At 44.0% G+C, this 27,922-nt stretch overlaps 1 protein-coding gene across 1 annotated transcript in view; it reads right to left on the bottom strand.

The window, feature by feature from the left end:
- LOC126421705 (thyroid transcription factor 1-like) overlaps positions 1 to 27,922 on the bottom strand; it is a 333,852-nt gene that overhangs the window by 179,462 nt on the left and 126,468 nt on the right. The window contains exon 5 of the mRNA XM_050087238.1: positions 4,001 to 4,161. Coding sequence (XP_049943195.1) covers positions 4,001 to 4,161 — 161 coding nt within the window. The remainder of the gene's footprint in view (positions 1 to 4,000; positions 4,162 to 27,922) is intronic.

Below are 27,922 nucleotides of genomic sequence, written 5' to 3' on the forward strand. Positions count from 1 at the left end.
GGTTTATGTCAAAAGCTCCGGGAGTGCACGTTCCTAGAAGAATCAACCAATATGTTGCTTTCTTGTACGTATATTTCGCGGGAAGAACATGAAGATAAAATTAGAGAGATTCCAGTCCACAGGGAGGCTTACCAACATTGGTTCTTCCCGCGAACCATTCGCGACTAGAACAGGGAAAGGGGAAAACGATACTGCTACACAAAGTACCCTCCGCGACACGCCGCAAGGTGACTTTCGGGGTATAGATATAGATGTAGGTGTAGAATATTATTATTTATTTCCCCCCCTTAAACATGGCGCTCCCAATTTTCCCATTTTATTGCCTTTCCATTTTCATACTTTGTACAACAGCCACAAATGTAATACATTACTGCAATATGTAAATTTTTGTAAACGTTCCGAGTAAAGCGATCCTACGATGAGTAATATCGTAATACACTACTGGCCGTTAAAATTGCTACACCACGAAGGTGACGTGTTACAGACGCGAAATTTAATCGACAGGAAGAAGATGCTGTGATATGCAAATGATTAGCTTTTCAGAGCATTCACACAAGGTTGGCGCCGGTGGCGACACCTACAACGTGCTCACATGAGGAAAGTTACCAACCGATTTCTGATACACAAACAGCAGTTGACCAGCGTTGCCTGGTGAAACGTTGTTGTGATGCCTCGTGTAAGGAGGAGAAATGCGTACCATCACGTTTCCGACTTTGATAAAGGTCGGAATGTAGCCTGTCGCGCTTGCGGTTTATCGTATCGCGACATTGCTTCTCGCGTTGCTCGAAACCCTATGACTGTTAGCAGAATATGGAATCGGTAGGTTCAGGAGGGTAATACGGAACGCCTCGTATCACTAGCAGTCGTGATGACAGGCATCTTATCCGCATGGTTATAACGGATCGTGCAGGCACATCTCGATCCCTGAGTCAACAGATGGGGACTTTTGCAAGACAACAACCATCTGACTATCAGCTCGGAGACCATGGCTGCGTTTACCCTTGACGCTGCATCACAGACAGGAGCGCCTGCGATGGTATACTCAACGACGAACCGGGGTGCACGAATGGCAAAACGTCATTTTTTCGGATGAATCTAGGTTGTGTTTAGAGCATCATGATGATCGCATCCGTGTTTGGCGACATCGCGGTGAACGCACATTGGAAGCGTGTATTCGTCATCGCCACACTGGCGCATCATCCGGCTTGATGGTATGGGGTGCCATTGGTAACACGTCTTGGTCACCTCTTGTTCGCATTGATGGCACTTTGAACAGAGGACGTTACATTTCAGACGTGTTACGACCCGTGGCTCTACCCTTCATTCGATCCCTGCGAAACCCTACATTTCAGCAGGATATTGCACGACCGCATGTTGCAGGTCCTGTAATGGCCTTTCTGGATGCAGAAAATGTTCGACTGCTGCCCTGGCCAGCACATTCTCCAGATATCTCACCAATTGAAAACGTCTGGTTAATGGTGGCCGAGCAATTGGCTCGTCACAATACGCCAGTGACTACTCTTGATGAACTGTGGTATCGTGTTGAAGCTGCATGGGCAGCTGTACCTGTACACGCCATCCAAGCTCTGTTTGACTCAATGCCCAGGGGTATCAAGGCCGTTATTACGGCCAGAGGTGGTTGTTCTGGATGCTCATTTATCATGATCTATGCACCGAAACTGCGTGAAAATGTAATCTCATATCAGTTCTAGTATAATATATTTGTCCAATGAATACCCGTTTATCATGTGCATTTCTTCTTGGTGTAGCAATTTCATTGGCCAGTAGTGTACGTGTCCGCAACCATTGTTCCGTAAATGCTGGTTGTCCTCTGGTTTCCGACAGCGGAAACAACCGACGGTTGACGAGTAGTACGATGAGATGGCAAGGAGAGACTAGAGAACGATTTCAGAAAAGGTAGCATGTCTTTTGAATTTTTTGGAGGGGGCACGGGTTGACGGTGCCTATTCAGTTTGCTTCAAACAAAAATGTTGAAAAAACGTCTGCAATGTTATTTGGGCTGTTGATTTTTTGGAGCAGAGGTATCTGAAACTGTATATTGTGTGAATGTAGGCTGGAGAGGGAAAAAGTCGAACGAATTGGTCCTCAAGAAAGCAGATGTAATAAGGGAATTGGTCAATACCATAGCAAAGAGAAAAGCTAATTTCAGTGGTCACACCAAGCGCAACAATTATTTCTCCACCACCATAGTGGATGGAAATATTTTGTGGATGAAAGGAATATAAAAGCAACTGGAATCACTCAACAGAGGAAAGTCCACTGGACCTGACGTGATACCAATTCGATTCTACACAGAATACGCGAAAGAACATACGCGAAAGAACTTGCCCCCCTTCTAACAGCCGTGTGCCGCAAGTCTCTAGAGGAACGGAAGGTTCCAAATGATTGGAAAAGAGCACAGGTAGTCCCAGTCTTCAGGAAGGGTCGTCGAGCAGATGCGCAAAACTATAGACATATATCTCTGACGTCGATCTGTTGTAGAATTTTAGAACATGTTTTTTGCTCGAGTATCGTGACGTTTTTGGAAACCCAGAATCTACTATGTAGGAATCAACATGGATTCCGGAAACAGCGATCGTGTGAGACCCAACTCGCTTTATTTGTTCACGAGACCCAGAAAATATTAGATACAGGCTCCCAGGTAGATGCTATTTTTCTTGACTTCCGGAAGGCGTTCGATACAGTTCCGCACTGTCGCCTGATAAACAAAGTAAGAGCCTACGGAATATCAGACCAGCTGTGTGGCTGGATTGATGAGTTTTTAGCAAACAGAACACAGCATGTTGTTATCAATGGAGAGACGTCTACAGACGTTAAAGTAACCTCTGGCGTGCCACAGGGGAGTGTTATGGGACCATTGCTTTTCACAATATATATAAATGACCTAGTAGATAGTGTCGGAAGTTCCATGCGGCTTTTCGCGGATGATGCTGTAGTATACAGAGAAGTTGCAGCATTAGAAAATTGTAGCGAAATGCAGGAAGATCTGCAGCGGATAGGCACTTGGTGCAGGGAGTGGCAACTGACCCTTAACATAGACAAATGTAATGTATTGCGAATACATAGAAAGAAGGATCCTTTATTGTATGATTATATGATAGCGGAACAAACACTGGTAGCAGTTACTTCTGTAAAATATCTGGGAGTATGCGTGCGGAACGATTTGAAGTGGAATGATCATATAAAGTTAATTATTGGTAAGGCGGGTACCAGGCTGAGATTCATTGGGAGAGTCCTTAGAAAATGTAGTCCATCAACAAAGGAGATGGCTTACATAACACTCGTTCGACCTATACCTGAGTATTGCTCATCAGTGTGGGATCCGTACCAGATCGGGTTGACGGAGGAGATAGAGAAGATCCAAAGAAGAGCGGCGCGTTTCGTCACAGGGTTATTTGGTAACCGTGATAGCGTTACGGAGATGTTTAACAAACTCAAGTGGCAGACTCTGCAAGAGAGGCGCTCTGCATCGCGGTGTAGCTTGCTCGCCAGGTTTCGAGAGGGTGCGTTTCTGGTTGAGGTATTGAATATATTGCTTCCTCCTACTTATACCTCCCGAGGAGATCACGAATGCAAAATTAGAGAGATTAGAGCGCGCACGGAGGCTTTCAGACAGTCGTTCTTCCCGCGAACCATACGCGACTGGAACAGGAAAGGGAGGTAATGACAGTGGCACGTAAAGTGCCCTCCGCCACACACCGTTGGGTGGCTTGCGGAGTATAAATGTAGATGTAGAAGAGGAAGACCTCGGAAGAATCATTCTCTGAAGGGTGGACTTAGATTCAAACATGACGCCGGTACGCCGAACTGAAACGCTTGATAATGACATTGTAAGGCGGAGTGGGAGTCGTCTTTGACATGCGGGATGTTGTACGGAGGGAAAGGAGTGACGAATTGGAATGTCGGCCCAGCACACAATGCCACAGAGGTGGCTTAGAAACACGCAACAGTGGCGCTTCGGCGAGAGCGGCGGACGCACCTGGGCCTGCGTGAAGAGCACCCTCCGCTTGCGGCGCTGCGCCAGCGGGAACTGCATGGGCTTGGTGTCGGCCGTGACGCTGCACGTCGACAGGCCGGCCATGTTGCCCATGTTCATGTTCATGCTCGCCGTCGCCGCAGACGACCCCATCAGCCGCGAGACTGCAACACCACGCCTCCTCTCAGCGCCGCACGCAATCGCCGTCCTCCACACAAATTGCGTCTCTATGGGTAATAGCAACGAACTACTACAAAATGGCAGACAAGAACAATTGAAGAGCGGAAATGTCACACTTCGTAAGTTCCATTTTTTCGCAAAACGTATCTTCAGTGCTATTGTGTTCTCAGCACTCTGTTGCATGTCTCTAGATCTGTTCCAAATACCAAAACATGGATAAAACTTTCCCAAAATTCTTTGCTAGGTCGTGCATGGGCTTTCTGCCAAGCAGTGCTTTCCTCTAGAGTTCCGAGTGCCATGCATTAAAGTCTTTGTTCCCCAAGATTGTTGAGTCAGCTAAAGCTATGAACCCACTCCACGTAATTCTAATAAATATACTGACTTCTTTCATTTTAAAGATGCTGCTGGTACATTGTTGTTAATACAGAGATGTAAGATCTCCAAATACAACATGATAAACGTGTGTCATACTCATAAAAATTCTTAACTTCATACTTCATCTGGAAGAATACCCATGTTTGTCAGATGCAAAACAGAAAGACTTGTCGACCATGTTGCCATTTCTTCCTGAACAGCAGACTGAGTTCTCCACTAACCTTTGCAACATCCGATCCCAAGAATGGAGATGTGTAGCGAAAAGAAGTCAAAACCGCGAGATTTTTTCCTTGAATTTAATTTTGTTATTCTCTTTCATAAACTTTAAATTATGCGACAAAATATTTTTTGTTGACTACAGTTCTACCAGTTATAAACTTACTGCTGCATTTCTGTACTTTTACTACCACAAATAAAACTAGTATCCCAAAATTTATGGCTCTTAGAAGAGAAGCTCTATTATTGGCACTTAGAACCAATCACTTCCCTATTACTGCACCTACACCGTTTGTAATAATTTCTTTCCTACTACTCTCACTATTATTGGCAGTGATGAGACACATTGTTTATTAACTCTCCCCACAAATGTAAGACATAACACTTAGAACGTTTGACATTTCCACTCTTCAGTTATCTGTATCTGTCATTTTCATTATCTTCCACGACAAACTTCGAGGGCTTACAATATCATATTCAACTGAATCAGTGGACGGATAGGGGGTGTAAGCCCTCAGAGGATGTTGTGGAGGATGATGAAACTGACATAAACAGAGTGCTTTAATATCTTTTCACATAATAAATAACAGAAAATTAAACCGAGGATGCGTCAGATGACGATCTGTTTGGCTTTAGGAAAGGTGAAGGTATCAGACAGGCACTTCTGGCGTATGTGAATTCCTAAGGGACAAAACTGCTGAGGTCATCGGTCCCTATACTTACACCACACTACTTAAACTAACTTATGCTAAGATCCACACACACACACACACACACACACACACACACACACACACACACACACACACACACACACACGCACACACACACTCATGCCCGAGGGAGGACTCGAACCTCCGGCGGGAGAGGCCGCGCAGTCCATGACATGGCGCCTCAAACCACTGGGCCACTACGCGTGGCACACTTCTGACGTTGACTCAATGAAAGGGCGCAAGACTTAAGAAATATCAACACACTACATCAGTTGGTGACCTCGGAAAAGCATTAGACAGCGAAAATTGTGTAAAATGTTCCGAATTACTAGGGAAATAAGTGTAAGCTATAGGGAAAGACAGGTAATATACAAAATGAACAGCTATCTCTTTTCCTAGACTAAAATCCTGTGTGCTGAAAGTCTTATTGTCCTTCCGTGTTTTAGTTCCGAAACACGTCTGACTTCAAAAGAAAAATAAAATTAATTGAATTTGGTATGCAACTACTGAAGTATTTTTAAATTCAGATATTTTCTGTAAGAGACTGACGACACGATGTTAACTCAATGAGAGGACGCAAATACCTTCGGAGATGACGTACATACGATCACCTTAATTGTGTCATAGCAATTCGCTTACCATTAAACTACTTGCAGTTGATTTACATTTCTAAGAACTAAGAAAAGTCTGATAAAGGTACTGAGGTAAGATACCGTATAAGGCTACGTCTCAGTAAGGACAAAACTAATTTTTAACTACCGTTTACTGTGCTAAAAACGGCGTAATTCAAGAACTGATTCTCATTTTTGAATTCTTCAGGCTCTGAAGTTTTAAATTATTTGGAACATAAGAGTTTTTGCGCATTATAAAAATTTTTTAAGGTTCAATCATTATAAAATTAGAATTGATTCTTGGAACACAACGCAAGTAGTAGAATAGATCATGAATTAGAATGTAAGTCGTTACAACCTGCCTAGTGAGCTTTGAATCAGAGAGTCACAAATTTACGGGAGAAATTACGTAACTAATATAGCAAATTCACGTATTCACTAAAATTCGTCTGAGTGAGGGAGCTAGTGATGGTCTAGAATGCCTGACGGAGACCATTTGCAACAATAATCCAAACTTCTGCGTATTTTACAACACGACATGGTCAGACACTAAGAAGATTTTTTAGAGGTTAATTCCTACAATAAAATAAAAACAGCAACCAGATAATAATGCTATCAGTCAGCGCCGTTAATGGTGTAGAAGTGATAGGTCCAAACTTAGAAGACTGTTAACGTTTAAAATTATATTTGGCTATGCTGTAATTCTAGCGGTTAACAGCCGTGAACCCGTCAGCTCGATACCAGTATTTGTTCTTGATAAATAGCATAATTAACGGTGTATGGTTGCTCTCTCTATTTTTTGTAAGAAACAGGCTATGAATTTACTCCAAAACGGTCTCACATTCCCAATTTTCTACAAAATAAACAAAAGACGTTATTGAAAGTGATAATGGACGTGGAACCTACGCTAACATATAAAGTTATTGGTCGGTCGCTGGGGACTTTTACTGCTTCGACTGTACTTCGTATTTAGGTTTCAGACTGTCGTAGACAGAAATTATTGTCTTAAGCCTGCTCCCCTCTTGTATGGAGATTCGTTTTAAGAATTATTTGTTTGTAATTGATAGAACGGTAGATCTAGGCTCCATAACTGAGATGCAATAATACTTTGAGGGTTTTTGTTAACCATGAGGAGTGCTTAGTTACCTCAGTCAGTAAAGCGTTTCCCGCGTAATCCAAAGATCCAAGTTGAGTCCAGGACCGCACGGAATTTTAACTCATTAGCCATATATCCTGTACTCTGCTGTAAAGACGATTACTTTACAATTTACACTTTTTTGCAGAGTTTTTCAAAGAAAAACTTCCAGTACAGAATTCATTTTTGATGCAAATCGCCAATTGAACATTAATCACGACGATACATTAAAGTATCTTCTATCTCGTTGTCAGAGAGCCAGTACCCACCATTACACGACGAAAAAAGTCACGTAACTTCCACGTGAACCATCTGAAATTGAGGCTTAAAAGGTTGGAAAACCGGTTTCTGAAATAAGCCATGTTCATAACGGTGATTAGTAGCTGTTTTATGTATTTCTATTGAATAAACAGTTGTGAGTTCTTAAACATCCGTAATGAATATGCTTCATCTCCTCTTTCTCGACAGTTCCGCTGGCGCATAGCATTGGGGAAAGATGGACATCTAAATTCCCCCGTGCGTGCTCTGATTTCACTAATTTTATTCCGATGTTCATTTTTCTCTTTGTAGGAGGGAGTCAGCGACTTATTTTCACATTCGGAGAAGAAAGCCCGTGAATAAAATTTCGTAAAAAAATTTCTCGCTTTTGTTTTAATGACTGCCACCCCAAGTCGCATATAATATCAGTGACAGTCTCTCCACTACTTCGCGATAATATAAAACGAGTTGCTCCTTTGCACTTTTTCGACGTCGTTCATGAATCATATCTGGTAAGGATTCCACACCACGCAACAATACTCCAGAAAAGAATAGACAAGTGTAGTGTAGTTAGTCCCTACGTTAGACTTATTGCATCTTCTAAGTGCTCTGCCTAAAATGTCTCTGGTTGGTCTCCCCTACAACTTTTTCTACGTTATATTACCAATTTAAGTTTTTCGTTGTTATAATCTCCAAGTATTCGGCCGAAACGACAGCCTTTACGTTTTTGTGAGTCACCGAGTACTCAAAATGTAACGGATTTCTTTAGTACTCATACGGATGACCTCACTTATTATTGGCATTTTTCCCACCATACACATACCTTGTCTACAACATTTTGCAATTGGCTTTGAACCTCATGACTATGCTTGATGGTAAACGAAAGCATCGTCTGAAACCGTTTACATAGACTGACAGCAGTTGAGGACCTTGTGGAAACTCAGATGTTACTTTGGTTTTGCAAGATTATTTCCAGTCTTGAAAGGAGGATATAAGATGAACATCAACAAAAGCAAATCGAGGATAATGGAATGTAGTCGAATTAAGGCTGGTGATGCTGAGGGAATTAGGTTAGGAAATGAGCCACTTAAAGTAGTAAAGGAGTTTTGCTATTTGGGGAGCAAAATAACTGATGATGGTCGAAGTAGAGAGGATATAAAATGTAGACTGGCAATGGAAAGGAAAGCGTTTTTGAAGAAGAGAAATTTGTTAACATCCAGTATAGATTTAAGTGTCAGGAAGTCGTTTCTGAAAGTATTTGTATGGAGTGTAGCCGTATGTGGAAGTGTAACATGGACGATAAATAGTTTGGACAAGTAGAGAATAGAAGCTTTCGCAATGTGGTGCTACAGAAGAATGCTGAAGATTAGATGGGTTGATCACGTAACTAATGAGGAGGTATTGAATAGAATTGGGGAGAAGAGGAATTTGTGACACAACTTGACAAGAAGAAGGGACCGGTTGGTAGGACATGTTCTGAGGCATCAAGGGATCACCAATTTAGCATTGGAGGGCAGCGTGGAGGGTAAAAATCGTAGAGGGAGACCAAGAGATGAATACAATAAGCGGATTCAAAAGGATGTAGGTTGCAGTAAGTACTGGGAGATGAAGAATCTTGCACAGGATAGAGTAGCGAACTGCGACTTCTCTGTCAGGGTTTAAGGCGTGTGAGTAATACTGCTAGAGCGCGAGGTACGAGGGTGTAGAGAGGTGCCACCGTGTGCCCTCGGGCGGTCACGAGGGCGCTGCGAAGGTCGGCGGTGGGAGCGGAGTGGCGCGGCTCGGCTACTGGCGCCAGCGCCGGGCAGACGGCCGCTTCCGGTCCGCGGGGCGCAGGCGCCGCTGCAATCAGCCGCGCCGCCTGACGTCACGTCGTACGTGCAAGTGGACCGACGCGCGCAGCGGCCGAGCGGCCCGCAGAAACACTCGTATGCCAGAGGCAACAAGCCAGCAGCAGGCAATTCCGTGCAGCGCTGTACCGTTTGGATATCAAATAAGATTGAAAATAGTATCAGTTTCAAATCTTCCCCTTCACGGTACGCTCACCAATTAAGAGTCCCTGTTGTAATTATGACGTCACATACCATTTTTTTCTGACTACAACAATGGCTGCGAGAGACTGGACCGTTCGCAATTGAGAGTATTGACTGTGGTGCTCCACGAACCCGTCGCACTCTCGACTTTGAAGAGGACATCCTTCGTCACGTAGAAGAGGATCCAACGACGAGTAGTCGAAACACTGTCCCATCTTATGGGCTCCTGTAGGGCACCCAGATCAGAGCTCATCAGATCCGGGAGAGTTGAAAGCGATCCGATCTTCAAACTTATATTGCATCCAAGCCATAAACAGCCGGGCATGAGAACCTTATCAAAACTTTATCTACTAATTCACTTCTCAAACCCATAGACGTCTGTAATAGGAATTGTGACAAGACAACTTTATGACCACCTTCTTAGTATCGTGTTGTAAGTGGGCTGTTTAGGTTTTTATGTTGGTAACACCACGTAGCGCTCTGTATGGAAATCACTGGCTGTGCTGTGTGCAGTCTGTGGCTGGTAGGCATTGTTGGAATATTCGCTATTGTAGTGTTCGGCTGTTGGATGTGAACAGCGCGTAGCATTGCGCAGTTGGAGGTGAGCCGCCAGCAGTGGTGGATGTGGGGAGAGAGATCGCAGAATTTTGAGAGCGGACGATCTGGACATATGTCCATCAGAAAGAGTAAATTTGTAATATTGGATATACATATATATATATATATATATATATATATATATATATATATATATATATAATATTTTTAAGGTAAATACATTGTTTGTTCTCTATCAAAATCTTTCATTTGCTAACTATGACTATCAGTAGTTAGTGCCTTCAGTAGTTAGAATCTTTTATTTAGCTGGCAGTATTGGTGCTCTCTGTATTGCAGTAGTTTGAGTAACGAAGTTTTTTGTGCCGTAAGTGAGTCATGAAAGGTATAGGTTATTGTTAGTCAGGGCCATTCTTTTGTAGGGATTTTTGTAAGTCAGATTGCGTTGCGCTAAAAATATTGTGTGTCAGTTTAGTGTTGATCAGAATAAGTAAAGAGAGAAATGTGTGAGTACGTTCAGTTCTGCTCAGCTGTTTGAAAATCAAATAACGTAATATGTTTATCAGCACAGTAATTCATTAATTTTTCTGAGGGGACGTTTCAGGGTTGGTTCCCATTTGGAATGCAATACAGCAGCGGTTCTGCATGGAGCGGATTCTACAATCCTTGACAGGTTTCCGCTGGCCTGTTCCACCAGATGTGCACGCACAGGTCACCCAGTTCCCGCAAATTACGGGCCGGTGCTTTGTACGGGAGGAGCTGGCGTCTGGTAGGACCCGGGAGGCGTTCCAGATGAGGCGAATTTGGTGGCCAAGACATCGACGTGAGTTTCCTAGCATCCTCCCCGAACCGTAGATAGCCACCTATGCTGCTTTACACAGTAACGAGCCTCTCACCAGGTTCTGTGATGAAGCACAGACTTCCATCGCCTTGTCGCCCATTCACGTTACCAACGTTTCCATATAAGCTGACAACACTAGCACGCAAACAGCCGACCAGCTACCGCGTTTCCGATATGTTCGTTCACTGGCGCCGGGCTATCCATCTGCCCTTTACCGAAGTCCCTTATATTAGCGGAATTCCCCTTTGCGACCAGCATCGTCGTTAGAATGGTTTCCTATTCGTTTCTGCTCCGCCTCTACACTTTCCTTATCGCTCACGTGTCCACAATGTCACCGAGCGATATTCAGCCTCTTGGTGGCCAGTGGTCATAGCTGCTCGGATCATATATACAGTATTCAGAAATTTCCGTAAAGTGAGTACGTAATGCTTTAAATAGGAACCCACGTCCGGAAATGACCTGGGGCAGGTCCAGCCGCCTTGGTGCAGGTCTTATTACGAGGGCAGTTCAATAAGTAATGCAACACATTTTTTTTCTCTGCCAATTTTGGTTGAAAAAAACCGGAAATTTCTTGTGGAATATTTTCAAACATTCCCGCTTCGTCTCGTATAGTTTCATTGACTTCTGACAGGTGGCAGCGCTGTACGGAGCTGTTAAAATGGCGTCTGTAACGGATGTGCGCTGCAAACAACGGGCAGTGATCGAGTTTCTTTTGGCGGAAAACCAGGGCATCTCAGATATTCATAGGCGCTTGCAGAATGTCTACGGTGATCTGGCAGTGGACAAAAGCACGGTGAGTCGTTGGGCAAAGCGTGTATCAACATCGCCGCAAGGTCAAGCAAGACTGTCTGATCTCCCGCGTGCGGGCCGGCCATGCACAGCTGTGACTCCTGCAATGGCGGAGCGTGCGAACACACTCGTTCGAGATGATCGACGGATCACCATCAAACAACTCAGTGCTCAACTTGACATCTCTGTTGGTAGTGCTGTCACAATTGTTCACCAGTTGGGATATTCAAAGGTTTGTTCCCGCTGGGTCCCTCGTTGTCTAACCGAACACCATAAAGAGCAAAGGAGAACCATCTGTGCGGAATTGCTTGCTCGTCATGTGGCTGAGGGTGACAATTTCTTGTCAAAGATTGTTACACGCGATGAAACTTGGGTTCATCACTTCGAACCTGAAACAAAACGGCAATCAATGGAGTGGCGCCACACCCACTCCCCTACCATACCCTCAGCCGGTAAAGTCATGGTTACAGTCTTCTGGGACGCTGAAGGGGTTATTCTGTTCGATGTCCTTCCCCATGGTCAAACGATCAACTCTGAAGTGTATTGTGCTACTCTTCAGAAATTGAAGAAACGACTTCAGCGTGTTCGTAGGCACAAAAATCTGAACGAACTTCTCCTTCTTCATGACAACGCAAGACCTTAGAGGAGCTCACAAAACTTCAGTGGACTGTTCTTCCTCATGCACCCTACAGCCCCGATCTCGCACCGTCGGATTTCCATATGTTTGGCCCAATGAAGGACGCAATCCGTGGGAGGCACTACGCGGATGATGAAGGAGTTATTGATGCAGTACGACGTTGGCTCCGACATCGACCAGTGGAATGGTACCGTGCAGGCATACAGGCCCTCATTTCAAGGTGGCGTAAGGCCGTAGCATTGAATGGAGATTACGTTGAAAAATAGTGTTGAGAAGCTAAAAGATTGGGGAATAACCTGGTGTATTTCAATACTGCATAAAACAACCCCTGTTTCAGAAAAAAAATGTGTTGCATTACTTATTGAACTGCCCTCGTACATTCGACGCCACATTGGGCGACCTGCACGCCGGAGGGGGATGGAATGATGACGAAGACAGCACAACACCCAGTCCCTGAGAGGAGAAAATCCGCGACCCAGCCGAGAATCGAACCCGGGCCCGTAGGATGGCAGTCCGTCACGCTGACCACTCAGCTCTCTTTTTTGTTGTTGTTGTTGTTGATCGTTGGGTTTGGTCGTTGCGGACGCCACATAACACGCGTTAAAGTTCGTTTGTTGATCCTTCCACTCAGTTTTTTATTGCAGAGGCCAACCAGCTCTCTGACCGAACACGCTGAGCTACCCTGCCGGCGCTATCGGGGCGGACAGGAAATGTTATGAAAAGTTAGATTGCTACTGACCATATGGAGGACACGTTCACTCGCAGAAAGGCACAACAAAAAGATTGCTGTACAGTTGAGCTGTTGGCCAAAAGGCCTTCTACTAAGATAGAAAATAAACACATTTCACAGACATGAACACTGGGTCAGGCTGCCGAGTCCGGCTTGTCAGTTGTGCTTGTGTGAGTGTGTGTGTTTTCTGCTTGAGAAGAAAAATGGCTTGGTTCAAATGGCTCTGAGCACTATGGGACTTAACTTCTGAGGTCATCAGTCCCCTAGAACTTAGAACTACTTAAACCTAACTAACCTAAGGACATCACACACATCCATGCCCGAGGCAGGATTCGAACCTGCGGCCGTAGCGGTCGCGCGGTTCCAGACTGGAGCGCGTAGAACCGCTCGGCCACACCGGCCGGCTATGTGAGGTTCCCTTGTGACTATTGGTATAAAGAAAGCAAATTACCAGTGATACTAACATTATTTAAGTTGACACTAAAGGAGACACGTGTAACATATTCCCAGAGTAATATGATGTTGAAGTGCTATGGTTCTTGGAATATAGATAGTTCCAATGTAGCGTGAAGTGCAAGGAAGTACCCACGCCTATCTTTTTAAAGAATTTCAAACGCAGCCCAAATTTCAGTGCGCACTGTGAGCACCGTTGGCCAGGCGTGCATTGCGTCGTCGCGTGGAGAGCCGTGGAACAGAGGGGCGGCTGCAGTCCCGGTGGGAGGTCGGAGCCGCAGAGACAGGCGGGCTCCGGCCCCAGCGGCGTGTGCCCGCGGCGGAGTTTTCCCAGCGCTGTTTGCCTGACAGCCACAACGCGGCCAATAAAGCCGTCACCTTCCGCCTGCGCCGCTCCGCTTCCCGTCTGCCGCCACCGCCGGCCGCCCCGGAAGACGCGGCCTACACTCGCCACCTGCACGCGCCGGGAGCTCTGCCGGCCTTCCCAAAGCCGGCCGGCACTGGGAACGGCCACTGCCATTCATCTCGAGCTCGGGATACAGGGGAAAGTCCACCTGGACGCCCAGTAAAGCTGCTACCTGACATAAGCCCACCGGAAATATCACTCTAACACACCGCTACGGGCCTCGACAGTGTCTAGGAAGAGGTATGGGATATCTAGCTGAAGCCATTCATTCGCAATTACATTATGTAGACCTACCGGTGATGTTAATTGTTACTTTTCACCCGCTGTAGCCGGCCGCGGTGGCCGAGCGGTTCTAGGCGCATCAGTCCGTAATCGCGTGACTGCTACGGTCGTAGGTTCGAATCCTGCCTCGGGCATGAATGTGTGTGATGTCCTTAGGTTGGTTAGGTTTAAGTAGTTCTAAGTTCTAGGGGACTGATGACCTCACATGTTAAGTCCCATAGTGCTCGGAGCCATTTGAGCCACCCGCTGTTCCAACCGGTCTCAGAAATAAGCGTTTTACTTTGACACGAACAAAGTAAAAACACCATAACATCAAAACTATGACAAGCTGTAGATCTGAGTTACTAGCATAAACATCCATAGCTTCATGTGAGAAGAAAAATAAACAAATAAACACATTGAAGATAGCACAAATAGTGCTGACACATGTCTGGGTGAAAATAAAACTACAGAGGTGTCTTGCATAAGGCGTAATTCCTGCAATTTTTCCGTCACCTCAACTCCATCCATGAGAATACGCAGTTTACTATGGAATTAGAGAAAGACAGCTGCCTGCCTTTCTGGGATGTTTTGGTTAGACATTAAAATGATGACTCTCTGGCGAATTTAGTAAGCAAGCCCGCACATACGGACATGTATTTACTATCATCGAGGTGTCATCACTCATCGCAAATTATCAGTGTGCGTAACTTGTACACAGAACTGACACTCTGATGCACACACGTTGCCTAAAGGGCTCTCTCACCTAAAGACTGTTCTCGGAAAATGAATATTCTACACGGTAGATTAACAGAGCAGTATAACTTAAAACCAAGAACCAGGACATACATAAAGAAAAGAGCACATCTGTCAAATCTCTAGTTTCTCTCCTTCTATTGGGAATATTTCGTTTAAAATGCCAAGAATATTCCTTAATTTTCATGCGAAAGTGATTTTCCGTCCACCATCTAAGATTGCGGCGTCACTGAAGGGCAATTTGTGATCGCGGAAGGCTTGAGTTTACAAAGTACTTTGCCAGTTTGGTATGTAGGCCAAACCACGCGGACTGTGGAACAACGCTGCACCGAACACCAGCGCTGCACGCGCCTTCTGCAACCAAGCATTTCTGCCACTGTCAAATATTTCATCTTCAACGGACAATCAATGGAGTATGACAAAACAATAATTTTGGCCACAGCAACATTTTTGGGACTCCATTATTAAGGCATCCGTGAAAATGCTTTGGAGAAATTTTTATAAACCGCGACAGAGGCTACCATCTGAACAGTGCGTGGAATCCTGACATCTTCACAATTTGCTCAAATCGAAGATGACAAAGTGCGCCGACGGCCACAGCCAGTGGGTACGCTAGAGAGCTGACTTCCGCGGGTGCATGATTTTCACGCGTGGCCAGAATACTCACAGAGAGCAACATATTGCGAAACGGAGGGCGTATTTGTCAGTTTACGATAGTTCAGCTGAGGATGACCGGCGGGTGCGCAGTCGAAATATCGTGGAGCGTAGTTGAGGATGACCGGTTAAAAGCCTAAAATTTCTTCGAACACTCAAATCACGGGGAAAAGTTTGAAATTGACAACAGAATAAACCCTGCCCCGAAAACGAAAATTAACATAATCGTGACGATGAAGGGAGGTCGTGGAAGGAACTGATGAATCAGAATTAAACTATTGGAATACTTTCCGAAGGCAAGATTGCCTGAGGCTAGTAAGAAAATCGTTGTACCGTGTTAAAGCATCCAGTTTGATTAATATCACATCACACATCAACAGACGATAGTGTAAGCGAATTTGGATCTTGTATGGCGGAGGTCCGACACAGAAAGGAAATTTGTTTGAGGCGCTACCTGATATGACTGAGGAGAGACAATGATTTTGACATGATTTTGTACGAAAACGAGACTTTCGGAACAAGGTAATTTATACTGAATTTACTAGGTGCAAGCACTAAATCAGAAATTATTGTAGTGTAAAGATCTCCTAGCGTCTAACAATACCTATGTGTTGGTATCCAGGGTGAATTATCAGTAACACGTTAAGAATTCTAATTAGCTTTCTCCTTCCCATGTTAGTTAAAATATTTCATTAAGAAAGGCAAAGAGTAAATATTATGCAGTTTGAAGGCTGTGTACAAAGAGCAATTTAACGTATGTGGTAATGCTAAGAACAAGTAATAGTTCATGTTAGTACATGTCTTTTCTGAGTTACTAAAAGTATTTAATTTTTTTGAAAAGTACCCTCTTAATTACTTAAGAAACATTTCACTGAAGTTTATCTTCACTGTTTGAATGAAAAATGTGTTTGGTAAAGAGTTGCACTGTCATGCCTTGCACCACTGTGTGAACTGTAATAATCATTTCTGAAAAGGCCTCAAAAGAGTTATCTGCGAAAAAAAGCCTAGAGAAACAAGATAAAAAGGCAAACTCCCTCGCAGTGATTTATTACAGCTCTTCATTCAGCTCTTCACGTTTGCAGCGCAGACAGAGCAGAGCCGATTTACCCGTTCCCAAGTTAAGAATCTACTGTAGGTCCTAAATGAACAATATTTGAAGCAGTTTTCATTTACTAATTTTCATATATATTCAGCAAACGCATTTTTCTAGCAGGGCACAGTTTTCGTTACGCAACAGTTAAGCATTGTCTGTGATTGTTTCATGATAAAGTCATTCTGAGTATTATTGATAGTCACTCTTTACAGTCATTTATAGATAGTCAGATGCAGTTTATATTAATTGGAATCACATCCATAAAAAATAAATTTGACAATTACATTCGTAGCAAAAGTAGGGTAGCAAGATCAGATACTGCAATCGGAATTTGAAAGTACTTGCTTTCACGTTGCTAGCGAGAGGTTTTGGCACACACAAAGTTTCCAATAACTAAAAGAAAAGGTGTATTAGTTTCAACACGAACCAAACCTGCGCCCTTGTGACGGAGAGCATTTCTCCGTGGCTATGAGCGGCCTCGTCTCTGGTGGAGATCTCATCGCTACGAGACCCACCTTATCACGCGGCAAGCGGCTGCCGAGTGGGCCCTTGGCGATGCCAACAGCAATTTGAGAAACGTCTCGGAGCCTTATTGAAAGTGTTAGCCAGGCAGCCGCTGAGTGGGCCGTGAAGCCGCGATAAAGCAACGGCGGCAGGTGGCAGGCGGCGACTATCGATTGATGACCACCGCCGCGCACCTCGATTCCTCCGAGAATTCGATATATCATCCACAACCTGACTCTTTCCACCACGCGCCAACGTTTCCCCCAAGCGTGGGTATTAGAGGCGACGGGAGTGGCACCCCTAAAACGAAGATCACGTTACTAATCACTCACGTTAGCAAATTATTATGATTGTATACAACATTTTTTCCAATGTATTGTTATTTTTTTTTAGTGACAGGCATCTGTGGCACTTTAAATGTGAGGGTGTTGGGAAGTTATATTTTACATGGCTGCGTGGTCTAGGGCGCATTGTCACGGCTCGCGTGGCTTCTCTCCGTCGGAGGTTCGAGTCCTCCCTCGGGCATGGGTGTGCGTGTTGACCTTAGCATAAGTTAGATTAAGTAGTGTGTAGGCTTAGGGACCGATGACCTCAGCAGTTTGGTCCCATAAGGCCTTACCACAAATTTCCAATATTATACTTTGAGGAGAGGGGATAATGAAAACTTGTGACCGCCAGAGCCTAACACTTGATTTAAGACACAATGAAATTACAGACATCGTCTGCGAACATTGGATGCGGGCATTGATTTAAATCAATAATTAAAAATTTCTACCAGAGAGGGATTGGAAGGCAGGTCTCCTGCTTACTAGGCAGATGCGCTAACCACAACGCCGTCAGGACACTGGTCATCGCACCTAGGTAGACTACCATAGCACGCCTCCCGTCAATCTCAATTTCTTCACTTATTCACACGGCAACCAACATACCAGTTCCTGCAGCAGCGCAAATATCAGTATTAAGGGCAGCGCACTATCTACCTGTAAACACCCACCTGACGACTATCTTGACAATTTGAAATCTATTTTGTCACTTTTAAAAAAAATTATATCAATTTTAATAACTTTCCAACGTGCATGTACAGAGATGGAATGCAGCAAATAAACTGAAATAATGCTACCTTTTATGATGATTATCAATCGTTTGTATCGGTAGTGGTCTTTTGTATCTGTAGTGGTCATCAGTATGCGACAGGTTATGGCGATTTCGTTAAAACTGTTTACAGGCATTGCCATTATTACTGTACGTTTATTGCGACATTTCCTCTAATGGATTTCAACCATGGATGTCCTACGGAAGAAATCAGATACATTCCGCTTGCTATTCCCAGTGGTCATGAAGAGTGGTAGAAAGAAGAATAATAACTTGCTTGACATTAAAACTCGTACTACGAAGCAGTGGAAAGAACTAATGAGTTATCTTACCTAGGAAGCAAAATTGCACACAACGGCCGAAGCAAGAAACATATCAGAAGTCTTCCATTATTTTTCGAGTGTGCATCCGGGACAACAACACTTGTTCTTTCGATCTTTTGGTTGTGAACCTCACAATCGTCTTCGAGACGAGTCGGTCACTCACCTAGGTAATGGATGTAAGATCCACAGCCGAAATGCCAAAGAAGGAAGTATCCCTGTTCAGGAAGCAGACTCGAAAATTACTGAAGTATTCTGTACGGCGAAAAAACTTGAAGAATCTTATCGGAAGTTATTTGCCGCAGAGGCGAGCACGATTGGTATTAGATGCTGATTTGAAACTGAGGAAGAAGCTCTGTGTACAGCATTGCATGGGAGTCAAATGTGGAATGCTGGAAATCCAGACAAGAAACTGGGAAACTGATGCGTGGTATTATAGACAAATATTAAAAACTGAGTGAACCCTTTTTCTTATTTGATCCTTTAGAAATGGTTGGTGACTTCCTGCGACTTTTAAAGCATTGGGCTTGTTTATAATATAACTTTTGCTGCTACAAGATACGAGTTTCTTTTTATTTATTTTTGCACTACGCGTTTCGGGAAATGATTCCCATTTTTAAGAGTGTTATTCGTGTGCTGTGCCATTCATTCGTGACGCTGTGAGGTCATGAATTTTTCTTTCGTCATTATTATAATGTATAAAATACACACAGTTTTTAGTTATCTCTCAAACTTTATGAAGAGTTAATAACGAATTTTGAAAGAACTTCTATTTATGTTTTTCATCTGGTTTACTATACAGAAATTAACACAACTTAAACATAACAAGCAATTCTTGATCATAGTGCACAATAAGACTAGCAAAAGTATAAAAACAACAGATATTTTTACACATAGTCATCATACATAACGCTACACGTCGTCCTCAAAGTGTGATGTACTATTCTTCCTTGTAAACGGTATGTATCTTAATAATATGGATCATTTTATGCTTATAATTATTTACAAAGGTACGTATTTCCATGTATCATTATTTTAAGTATACTGTTGAAGCATCTGAACAAATTCACTGCTTCACACTCCAATTTATAATTTAACACTTTGTCTTCATATTTGTTGTGATGTCATTGTATCTTCAGCGCAATAAAGCTTACAGACATGCAACAGACTCACGCCATCAGCAATAGCCACATATAGTGATGAGCCAAAGCATTATGAGCACTGCCCACTGCGACGTTGGATGCTGCCTGTTGTCGTTATGGGCATGTGACGCGTTAACAGAAGTATGTAAGCGGAGCAGACACGGATGGGAGATATGGGCTACAAATGAGGAAATCCATTGAGATTCGTGACTTTGTCAAAGGGCGGATTATTATTACGCAGAGCCTGTGGACGAGTATCTCGAAAACGGCTAAACTGGTCAAATGTTCACGTGCTACTGTCGTGAGAATCCACGGAAAGAAGTAAGAAGTCAGTGAAACTACCACTAGGCGCTAAATGGTTGGACGTCCAAGACTCTTCACAGAACGTGGAGTTCAGAGGCTTGTCTGCTCTGTAAGATGGTGATCTGTGGTATCTCTGCCGAAAGAGCTCAATGCTGGTGCATGCACAAGTGTTACGGAGCACACCGTTCATCGTACATTGATGAACATGAAGCTCCGCAGCAGAACACTCCAACGTGTTCACATGTTGATCCAACGACATCGTCAATTACGGTTGGTGACGGGACCATCGGCATTCGACCGTCTATCAATTGAAACGTGTCGGCTCTTAAGATGAATCACATTTCTGCTACACTTGGTCGATGGTTGTCTGCACAAACGCCATCGTCGAGGAGAACGGTGGCCCGAAACCCGCAGCGTGCCACGGACGCAGGCTGGTGGGAGCAGTATTGTTACGGCAGATATTCTGCTGCCCTTGCGTGGGACCTGTGGTAGCAATCGAAGAAGACACTCTGATAGCTGCAAACCACCTGCAACACTTCATGCTTGATGACATGTAATGCCACATACCTCCACAATCTTACCAACAAACTGTCGGGTCCCCGATACGCACAATTAGTGATGTATTTCGTTCCAAAGACAGAAAAACAAGCTATTAAGCAGATGGTCATAATATTTTGACTTATCAGTGTAGAGACACAATATTTGACGCCTGTCTGGTAAAGTAGAGCAAAATGTAAAAGTACTCCACCGACTAAATAAAGGTTATAAAAGGGATCTGTTGGAAGAACTGGAAATAAATTCACATTGCAAAAAATATGAAGATAAAATATTAAACAAAAAACTGGAGAGTGAATCAGTGGATCTCTTCAAATGTTTCATGGTATACATGAATAAAAACATGATACTCTCTGTACAAAAGAATAGTAGGCATATTATACTCTGTCGCCGATATATAACATTATCTCAGTTGACCATGTGTAAAAACATATTTGCCAGAGTTTTGTTTTTTTACTTTTGTTATTGTCGTTGTGAACTGCACACAGAAAATTGTGTGTAATTTTAATATGTGTGAGTTTCTACACAGGTGGACGACAAAAAAAAAAAAAAAAAAAAATCCTAAGTAGAAGTTCTTTCGAAATTGGCTATTAACTACACTCCTGGAAATTGAAATAAGAACACCGTGAATTCATTGTCCCAGGAAGGGGAAACTTTATTGACACATTCCTGGGGTCAGATACATCACATGATCACACTGACAGAACCACAGGCACATAGACACAGGCAACAGAGCATGCACAATGTCGGCACTAGTACAGTGTATATCCACCTTTCGCAGAAATGCAGGCTGCTATTCTCCCATGGAGACGATCGTAGAGATGCTGGATGTAGTCCTGTGGAACGGCTTGCCATGCCTTTTACACCTGGCGCCTCAGTTGGACCAGCGTTCGTGCTGACGTGCAGACCGCGTGAGACGACGCTTCATCCAGTCCCAAACATGCTCAATGGGGGACAGATCCGGAGATCTTGCTGGCCAGGGTAGTTGACTTACACCTTCTAGAGCACGTTGGGTGGCACGGTATACATGCGGACGTGCATTGTCCTGTTGGAACAGCAAGTTCCCTTGCCAGTCTAGGAATGGTAGAACGATGGGTTCGATGACGGTTTGGATGTACCGTGCACTATTCAGTGTCCCCTCGACGATCACCAGTGGTGTACGGCCAGTGTAGGAGATCGCTCCCCACACCATGATGCCGGGTGTTGGCCCTGTGTGCCTCGGTCGTATGCAGTCCTGATTGTGGCGCTCACCTGCACGGCGCCAAACACGCATACGACCATCATTGGCACCAAGGCAGAAGCGACTCTCATCGCTGAAGACGACACGTCTCCATTCGTCCCTCCATTCACGCCTGTCGCGACACCACTGGAGGCGGGCTGCACGATGTCGGGGCGTGAGCGGAAGACGGCCTAACGGTGTGCGGGACCGTAGCCCAGCTTCATGGAGACGGTTGCGAATGGTCCTCGCCGATACCCCAGGAGCAACAGTGTCCCTAATTTGCTGGGAAGTGGCGGTGCGGTCCCCTACGGCACTGTGTAGGATCCTACGGTCTTGGCGTGCATCCGTGCGTCGCTGCGGTCCGGTCCCAGGTCGACGGGCACGTGCACCTTCCGCCGACCACTGGCGACAACATCGATGTACTGTGGAGACCTCACGCCCCACGTGTTGAGAAATTCGGCGGTACGTCCACCCGGCCTCCCGCATGCCCACTATACGCCCTCGCTTAAAGTCCGTCAACTGCACATACGGTTCACGTCCACGCTGTCGCGGCATGCTACCAGTGTTAAAGACTGCGATGGAGATCCGTATGCCACGGCAAACTGGCTGACACTGACGGCGGCGGTGCACAAATGCTGCGCAGCTAGCGCCATTCGACGGCCAACACCGCGGTTCCTGGTGTGTCCGCTGTGCCGTGCGTGTGATCATTGCTTGTACAGCCCTCTCGCAGTGTCCGGAGCAAGTATGGTGGGTCTGACACACCGGTGTCAATGTGTTCTTTTTTCCATTTCCAGGAGTGTATGTATAAAGATCGATCGTTAATTAAATTAAAAACTTGGAGTTTTTATACATTACAGTAAAAAGAACAGAACAATGCAGCACCTCACACATCGGAAACGTCACGAATAAATGATGTAGCACGCAGAAACGCGCTTGAAAATGGGAATCATTTCCCGAAACGCTTCGTACAAAATGTATATAAGAGAAAGTCGTGATTTAGCAGAAAGGTTAATTGTGAAGAAATCCAATAATAGTTTTTATGCTACCTTTGTTCAAACACAGAAAAAGTCAATAAGCTGAAGTTCACTAGCTCTCAGCAGTCGTGCAAAATATAAAGACCGTGACTGGTAGCAGAGAAAGTTATTTTATAAACAAACCCGCTTCAGTTACGTGGACAGATATAATACGAAATAAAAATGTATGAGCGAAGTAGAGGTTCGCAGGACATGTTCTATGACACCCAGGAACAATTAACTTGGCGCAGGAGAGAGCAACGGAGGGGACAAAGGATAGGGGCAGACAGACTAGGTCACGCGTGCAAAACAGATTGTGGTTTGTGCAAGATGAAGCAGTTGCGTAGCTATGAAAGACGAACATAGAATGACACAATTATGGAGAGTGATGACGTGAAAGAAAAACTTCTCAATGCTAATGTGAGAGGTTGTCTGTTCTGACGTACTACGACCCGTTGACCTTGTGTTGTCGTTTTTAAGTACTGCAATTGGAAAGTTACTCTGACTGGCTATTTTAGAAAAAAAGAATGATGTTTCGCTTGTGGCTAAAAGTGATCTCGCAACGCTTCGAGTGTTTTGGCCGGGTATATGTGACTGCGTAGCATATATGTACATGTCATAACAGTAGTCAATCAGGCATTAACTAATCTCAATCAGTTGGAAAAACATGATAGTTTGATAATAACTTTTGTTTATTATTTCAGTTGCTAGTGCTTCGAATCAGCAATGAGAAATGGGCTGTGTATATCTTCTTTCTGGGGTGGTGAGGGGAGGGGGGAGTTGAAGAAATGGTTCATTCATACAGACCATTACGAGAACAGCCGATCTGAACAATTAACAAAGTACGTGTGATAGTATCACTTTATTTTTGCACACTTTTATTATTTTGCGTCCCCTACTTGTTAGTAACTGCTTTTTCTTTTTTAAATTCCTATTAGGTCTCGCAGAGTGAGACAGAAGTTACAGTACTGATAACGCCTTATCTGGTAGTGCCGTTGTTAGACGTAGCTTTTATTTGAGAAGTCTGTGCGAAGAGAAACCAGATTTGTGCTAGCCAAAGAAATGGGTGTCGGAACAAAGAGGAAACACTGTTGAATAAATGTAGGGAATCTGTATTGTAAGAAGGCTGTGTGATTATTGTACTGTCACCATGTAGTGATCTTCAGAACAAGATATGAGACAGCCGGCCGAAGTGGCCGTGCGGTTAAAGGCGCTGCAGTCTGGAACCGCGAGACCGCTACGGTCGCAGGTTCGAATCCTGCCTCGGGCATGGATGTTTGTGATGTCCTTAGGTTAGTTAGGTTTAACTAGTTCTAAGTTCTAGGGGACTAATGACCTCAGCAGTTGAGTCCCATAGCGCTCAGAGCCATTTGAACCATTTGAAGATATGAGACATTACGGCGCGTACTCACTACACGAATGGCATAGAGAAACCGAAAAGTTCGTACGCAGTTCCCTCCGCCATGTACTGTTCTGTGGGTTTTCGAGTTTGTATGTAGATGTAAATGATGAAACATAATTTGGTGTGTGATTTCTTTTTACATATTTACTCGCTGCGAGTTATTATTCCTACTATTATAATTATTATTATTAGTTTACTTACTGGATCACTCATTTCTAAATGGCACTGATGTAATGAAACGGTTTAAATAGCAAGTTATCTTAAGTAAACTATATTCTTCAAGAAGCCGACGAACTAATCTGCAGATGTTGAGCACCTTTGCAGTCGCTAACAGCGAAAGGACCTATAGCGTCTTCACAACCCACATTGCGACAACACTGCTATCTGATATTGCCACTGGAGAAATGTGTACGGACTTCTGTTTTCCCGTGGCTTTTACCTCATTGAGAACTAAGTTTGCAATTATTATTATTATCATTATTATCATTAGCGAATCCGTCCAAAAAATGGAAGACTTTAAGCAAATAACTGAATCAACTTTTCTTTAGGTTCTTCTTGTTGTCCCAATAGGTTTTCGTTCTTCCGACCACTTGGACTGTACAGCTTTTATTTTTGTTGCTCTGCTGTAACTTCCCATTTGTCTACTTTGTGTTTGAAGGTTTATCGATATAGAAGCTGAAAAACACTCGTTACATTTTACATTGGTCTTCTTCTTCTTCTCAAGTGATTTTCCTTCTTCCATACTTTCTCTCCTTCTCTCTCTCTCTCTCTCCCTCTCTCCATTTTGTTCGTCGCTGTTCTCGGCATTTGATCTGGGCGGATGAGACACCTTTACGTTCATCATTGAATACTTCGCTCAATTTTTTTATTACAAAGGGCAGTCAGCCCTCTGACTGAACATGCTGATCTACCGTGCCGGTGATCCTTGATGCTTACTGTAAGTTCTCTGCTTGCAGGAAGGTACATACACGGCAGTACAGTTCTGATAATATAATGAATAGTTCGTCGTAAGTTAAGGCGCACCGCTCAAGAGTGGCATCACAATGGGGGCGACGCGTCAGGTTATTGGGCAGGAGGTATCGACTGGGGAGTCGGAGCGCCCCCTTGCTGCTGTCGACAATATTGGCCACAGCGCCGGAGGCGGCCTGCGCAGTCAGCAGCGGCCAAGGACCGGCCGCGCGGGCGGAGCTCCAGCCGAGCAACGCGCCCGCCGCTCTCGCACGCACGGTTACAGTTATCTTGATGTCAGCTCCCCTCCTTGTTGCTAATCACTCACCGAAAGAGATGTTCATTTTTTTTTTAATTTCGGAAGATATGCAATGGAAATGAAAGAAAATTAGCGATGTGTCATATGACGATCAGTTTCGTTTTAGGGAAGGTAATGGCACCAGAGAGCTAATTCTGACGTTGCGGCTTATAATGGAAGCAGGACCGAAGAAAAATCAGGATACGTTCGTAGGATATGGCGACTTGAAACAGTGTTCGACAGTGTAAGATGGTGCAAGATGCTCGAAATTCTGAGAAAAATATGGGTAACTTATAAAGAAAGATGGGTGATCTACACCACTATTTACAAAAACAGGTCGTTGTTTAACATTGTCACCAAGAATCTCGAAAAGTACTAGACCGATTTACTTCAAAATTTAATGCGATACACTGATGCACATATGCTATATTTTTAGCATAAATGTAATATATAAATATATGTGTAATATATGAAGGGGAAAAGTTGTTACCAAGTCTCGAAAAGTTCTTGACCGATTTACTTCGTATTTGTACATAAGACTCCATTAAACATTAGGATTGGTACGGGCTGTATGTATTTCAGTACTTAATATAGAAAGAAAAAGTCTTAATCTCGAAAACTTGCTGATCGAGTTGCTTCACCGTTTTCACGATACGCTAATACACATACGGGTGGACATCAGCTGCATATATTTTTAAACGATAATGTAAAGTTTTTTTGGTTGGTTGGTTGGTTGGTTGCTTTGCGGAAGGACACCAGACAGCGAGGTCATCGGTCTCATCGGATTAGGGAAGGACGGGGAAGGAAGTCGGCCGTGCCCTATGAAAGGAACCATCCCGGCATTTGCCTGGAGCGATTTAGGGAAATCACGGAAAACCTAAATCAGGATGGCCGGACGCGGGATTGAACCGTCGTCCTCCCGAATGCGTGTCCAGTGTCTAACCACTGCGCCACCTCGCTCGGTCTAAAGTTTTTTTCTTCAAACCGAATGCGAGAAAGAAAATTATGTGCTCTGCTGAGAAAATCTGCGGTGACCGATTTCTCCCTCGCAGTCGGTTTCAAATACGATTGGAAGGTAAGTAAACCTTCAGACAAATTGTTTATCCCATATAAATTCTTTCTTCTTCTTCATACTTACAAACAAAAACTGTATAGACAGCAGTATTTTCTTCGCCGCCGTCAGTTTTACAGGAAACAGCAAAGTTGCTTTTGTGACTTATCGGCCTATGATCAGAATACTACTACCGTATCTGACTCATCAGATACTTAGAAATCTCACACACTCACAGATTAAAACTATGCAAATCCTGTCATTGCAGCTGCTATCCTCACAGATCCAGCAGCTGGACTGGTCACTCATACCCCGTATACCAATGATCCCAAACGAGCTACCCATTCATTTCAAGCGATTTTAATTCCCAAAAAATATTTTAGTTGCAATAACAACAAACGAGAGAGTGAGAAGAGGGAGATGGACAAAGAGAGAGGGAGGAGATGTAGAGGAGAAGGGAGGGGGGAGGAGGTTAGGATGTAAACCAAATTCCCTTGCCGTATTTAGAAACTGCAAAGCACTGCTGGATTCACAGGTACAAGAACCAAGAGGGGACAATAAGGGTGGGAGACGAAGAATGAAGTGTTCGAATTGAAAATGGTGTAAGACAGCAATTAGTCTTTCGCCCCTACTGTTCAATCACTGCATCGAAGAAGCAATGTCGGAAATAAAAGAAAGATTCAAGAGCGGGATTAAAATTCAAGTGAAAGAATATCAATGACAAGATGCGTTGATGGCATTGCTACACTCAATGAAAGTGAAGAAGAAGTACAGGATCTGTTGAATGGAATGAGCAGTCTAAACGAGTACAGAATACAGACTGAGAGAAAATCGAAGAAAGGCGAAAGTAATGAGAAGTACGAGAAATGACAATACCGTGAGACTTAACATCAGATTTGATGATCACGAGGTAAATGATGTTAAGGAATTCTGCCAGTTAGGTGGCAAAATAACCCATGACGGATGGGCCAAGGAAGACATAAAAAACAGACTAGCATTAGCAAAAAGGCCATTCCTGGCCAGCACAAGTCTACTAGAATCAAACATGGGCTGTAATTCGAGAAAGAAATTTCTGACAATGTACGTTTGGAGCAAAGCATTGTATGGTAGTGAAACATGGACTGTGAGAATACCGGAACAGAAGAGAATTGAAGTATTTGAGATGTAGTGGTAGAGAAGAATGTTAAAAAATAGACGGTCTGATTCTGCAAGGAATACAGAGATTCTCCGAAGAATCAGCAAGCAAAGAAATGTATGGAAAACACTGACAACGAGAAGAGACAGGATGGAAAGGCATCTGTTAAGACATCAGCGAATAACTTCCACGGTACTAGAGGGAGCTGTAGAGGGTAAAAACTGCAGAGGAAGACAAGAGAATGGAA

Source organism: Schistocerca serialis, chromosome 1, assembly GCF_023864345.2.
Source record: "Schistocerca serialis cubense isolate TAMUIC-IGC-003099 chromosome 1, iqSchSeri2.2, whole genome shotgun sequence".
In the NCBI taxonomy this organism is placed as follows: Eukaryota; Metazoa; Arthropoda; class Insecta; order Orthoptera; family Acrididae; genus Schistocerca; species Schistocerca serialis.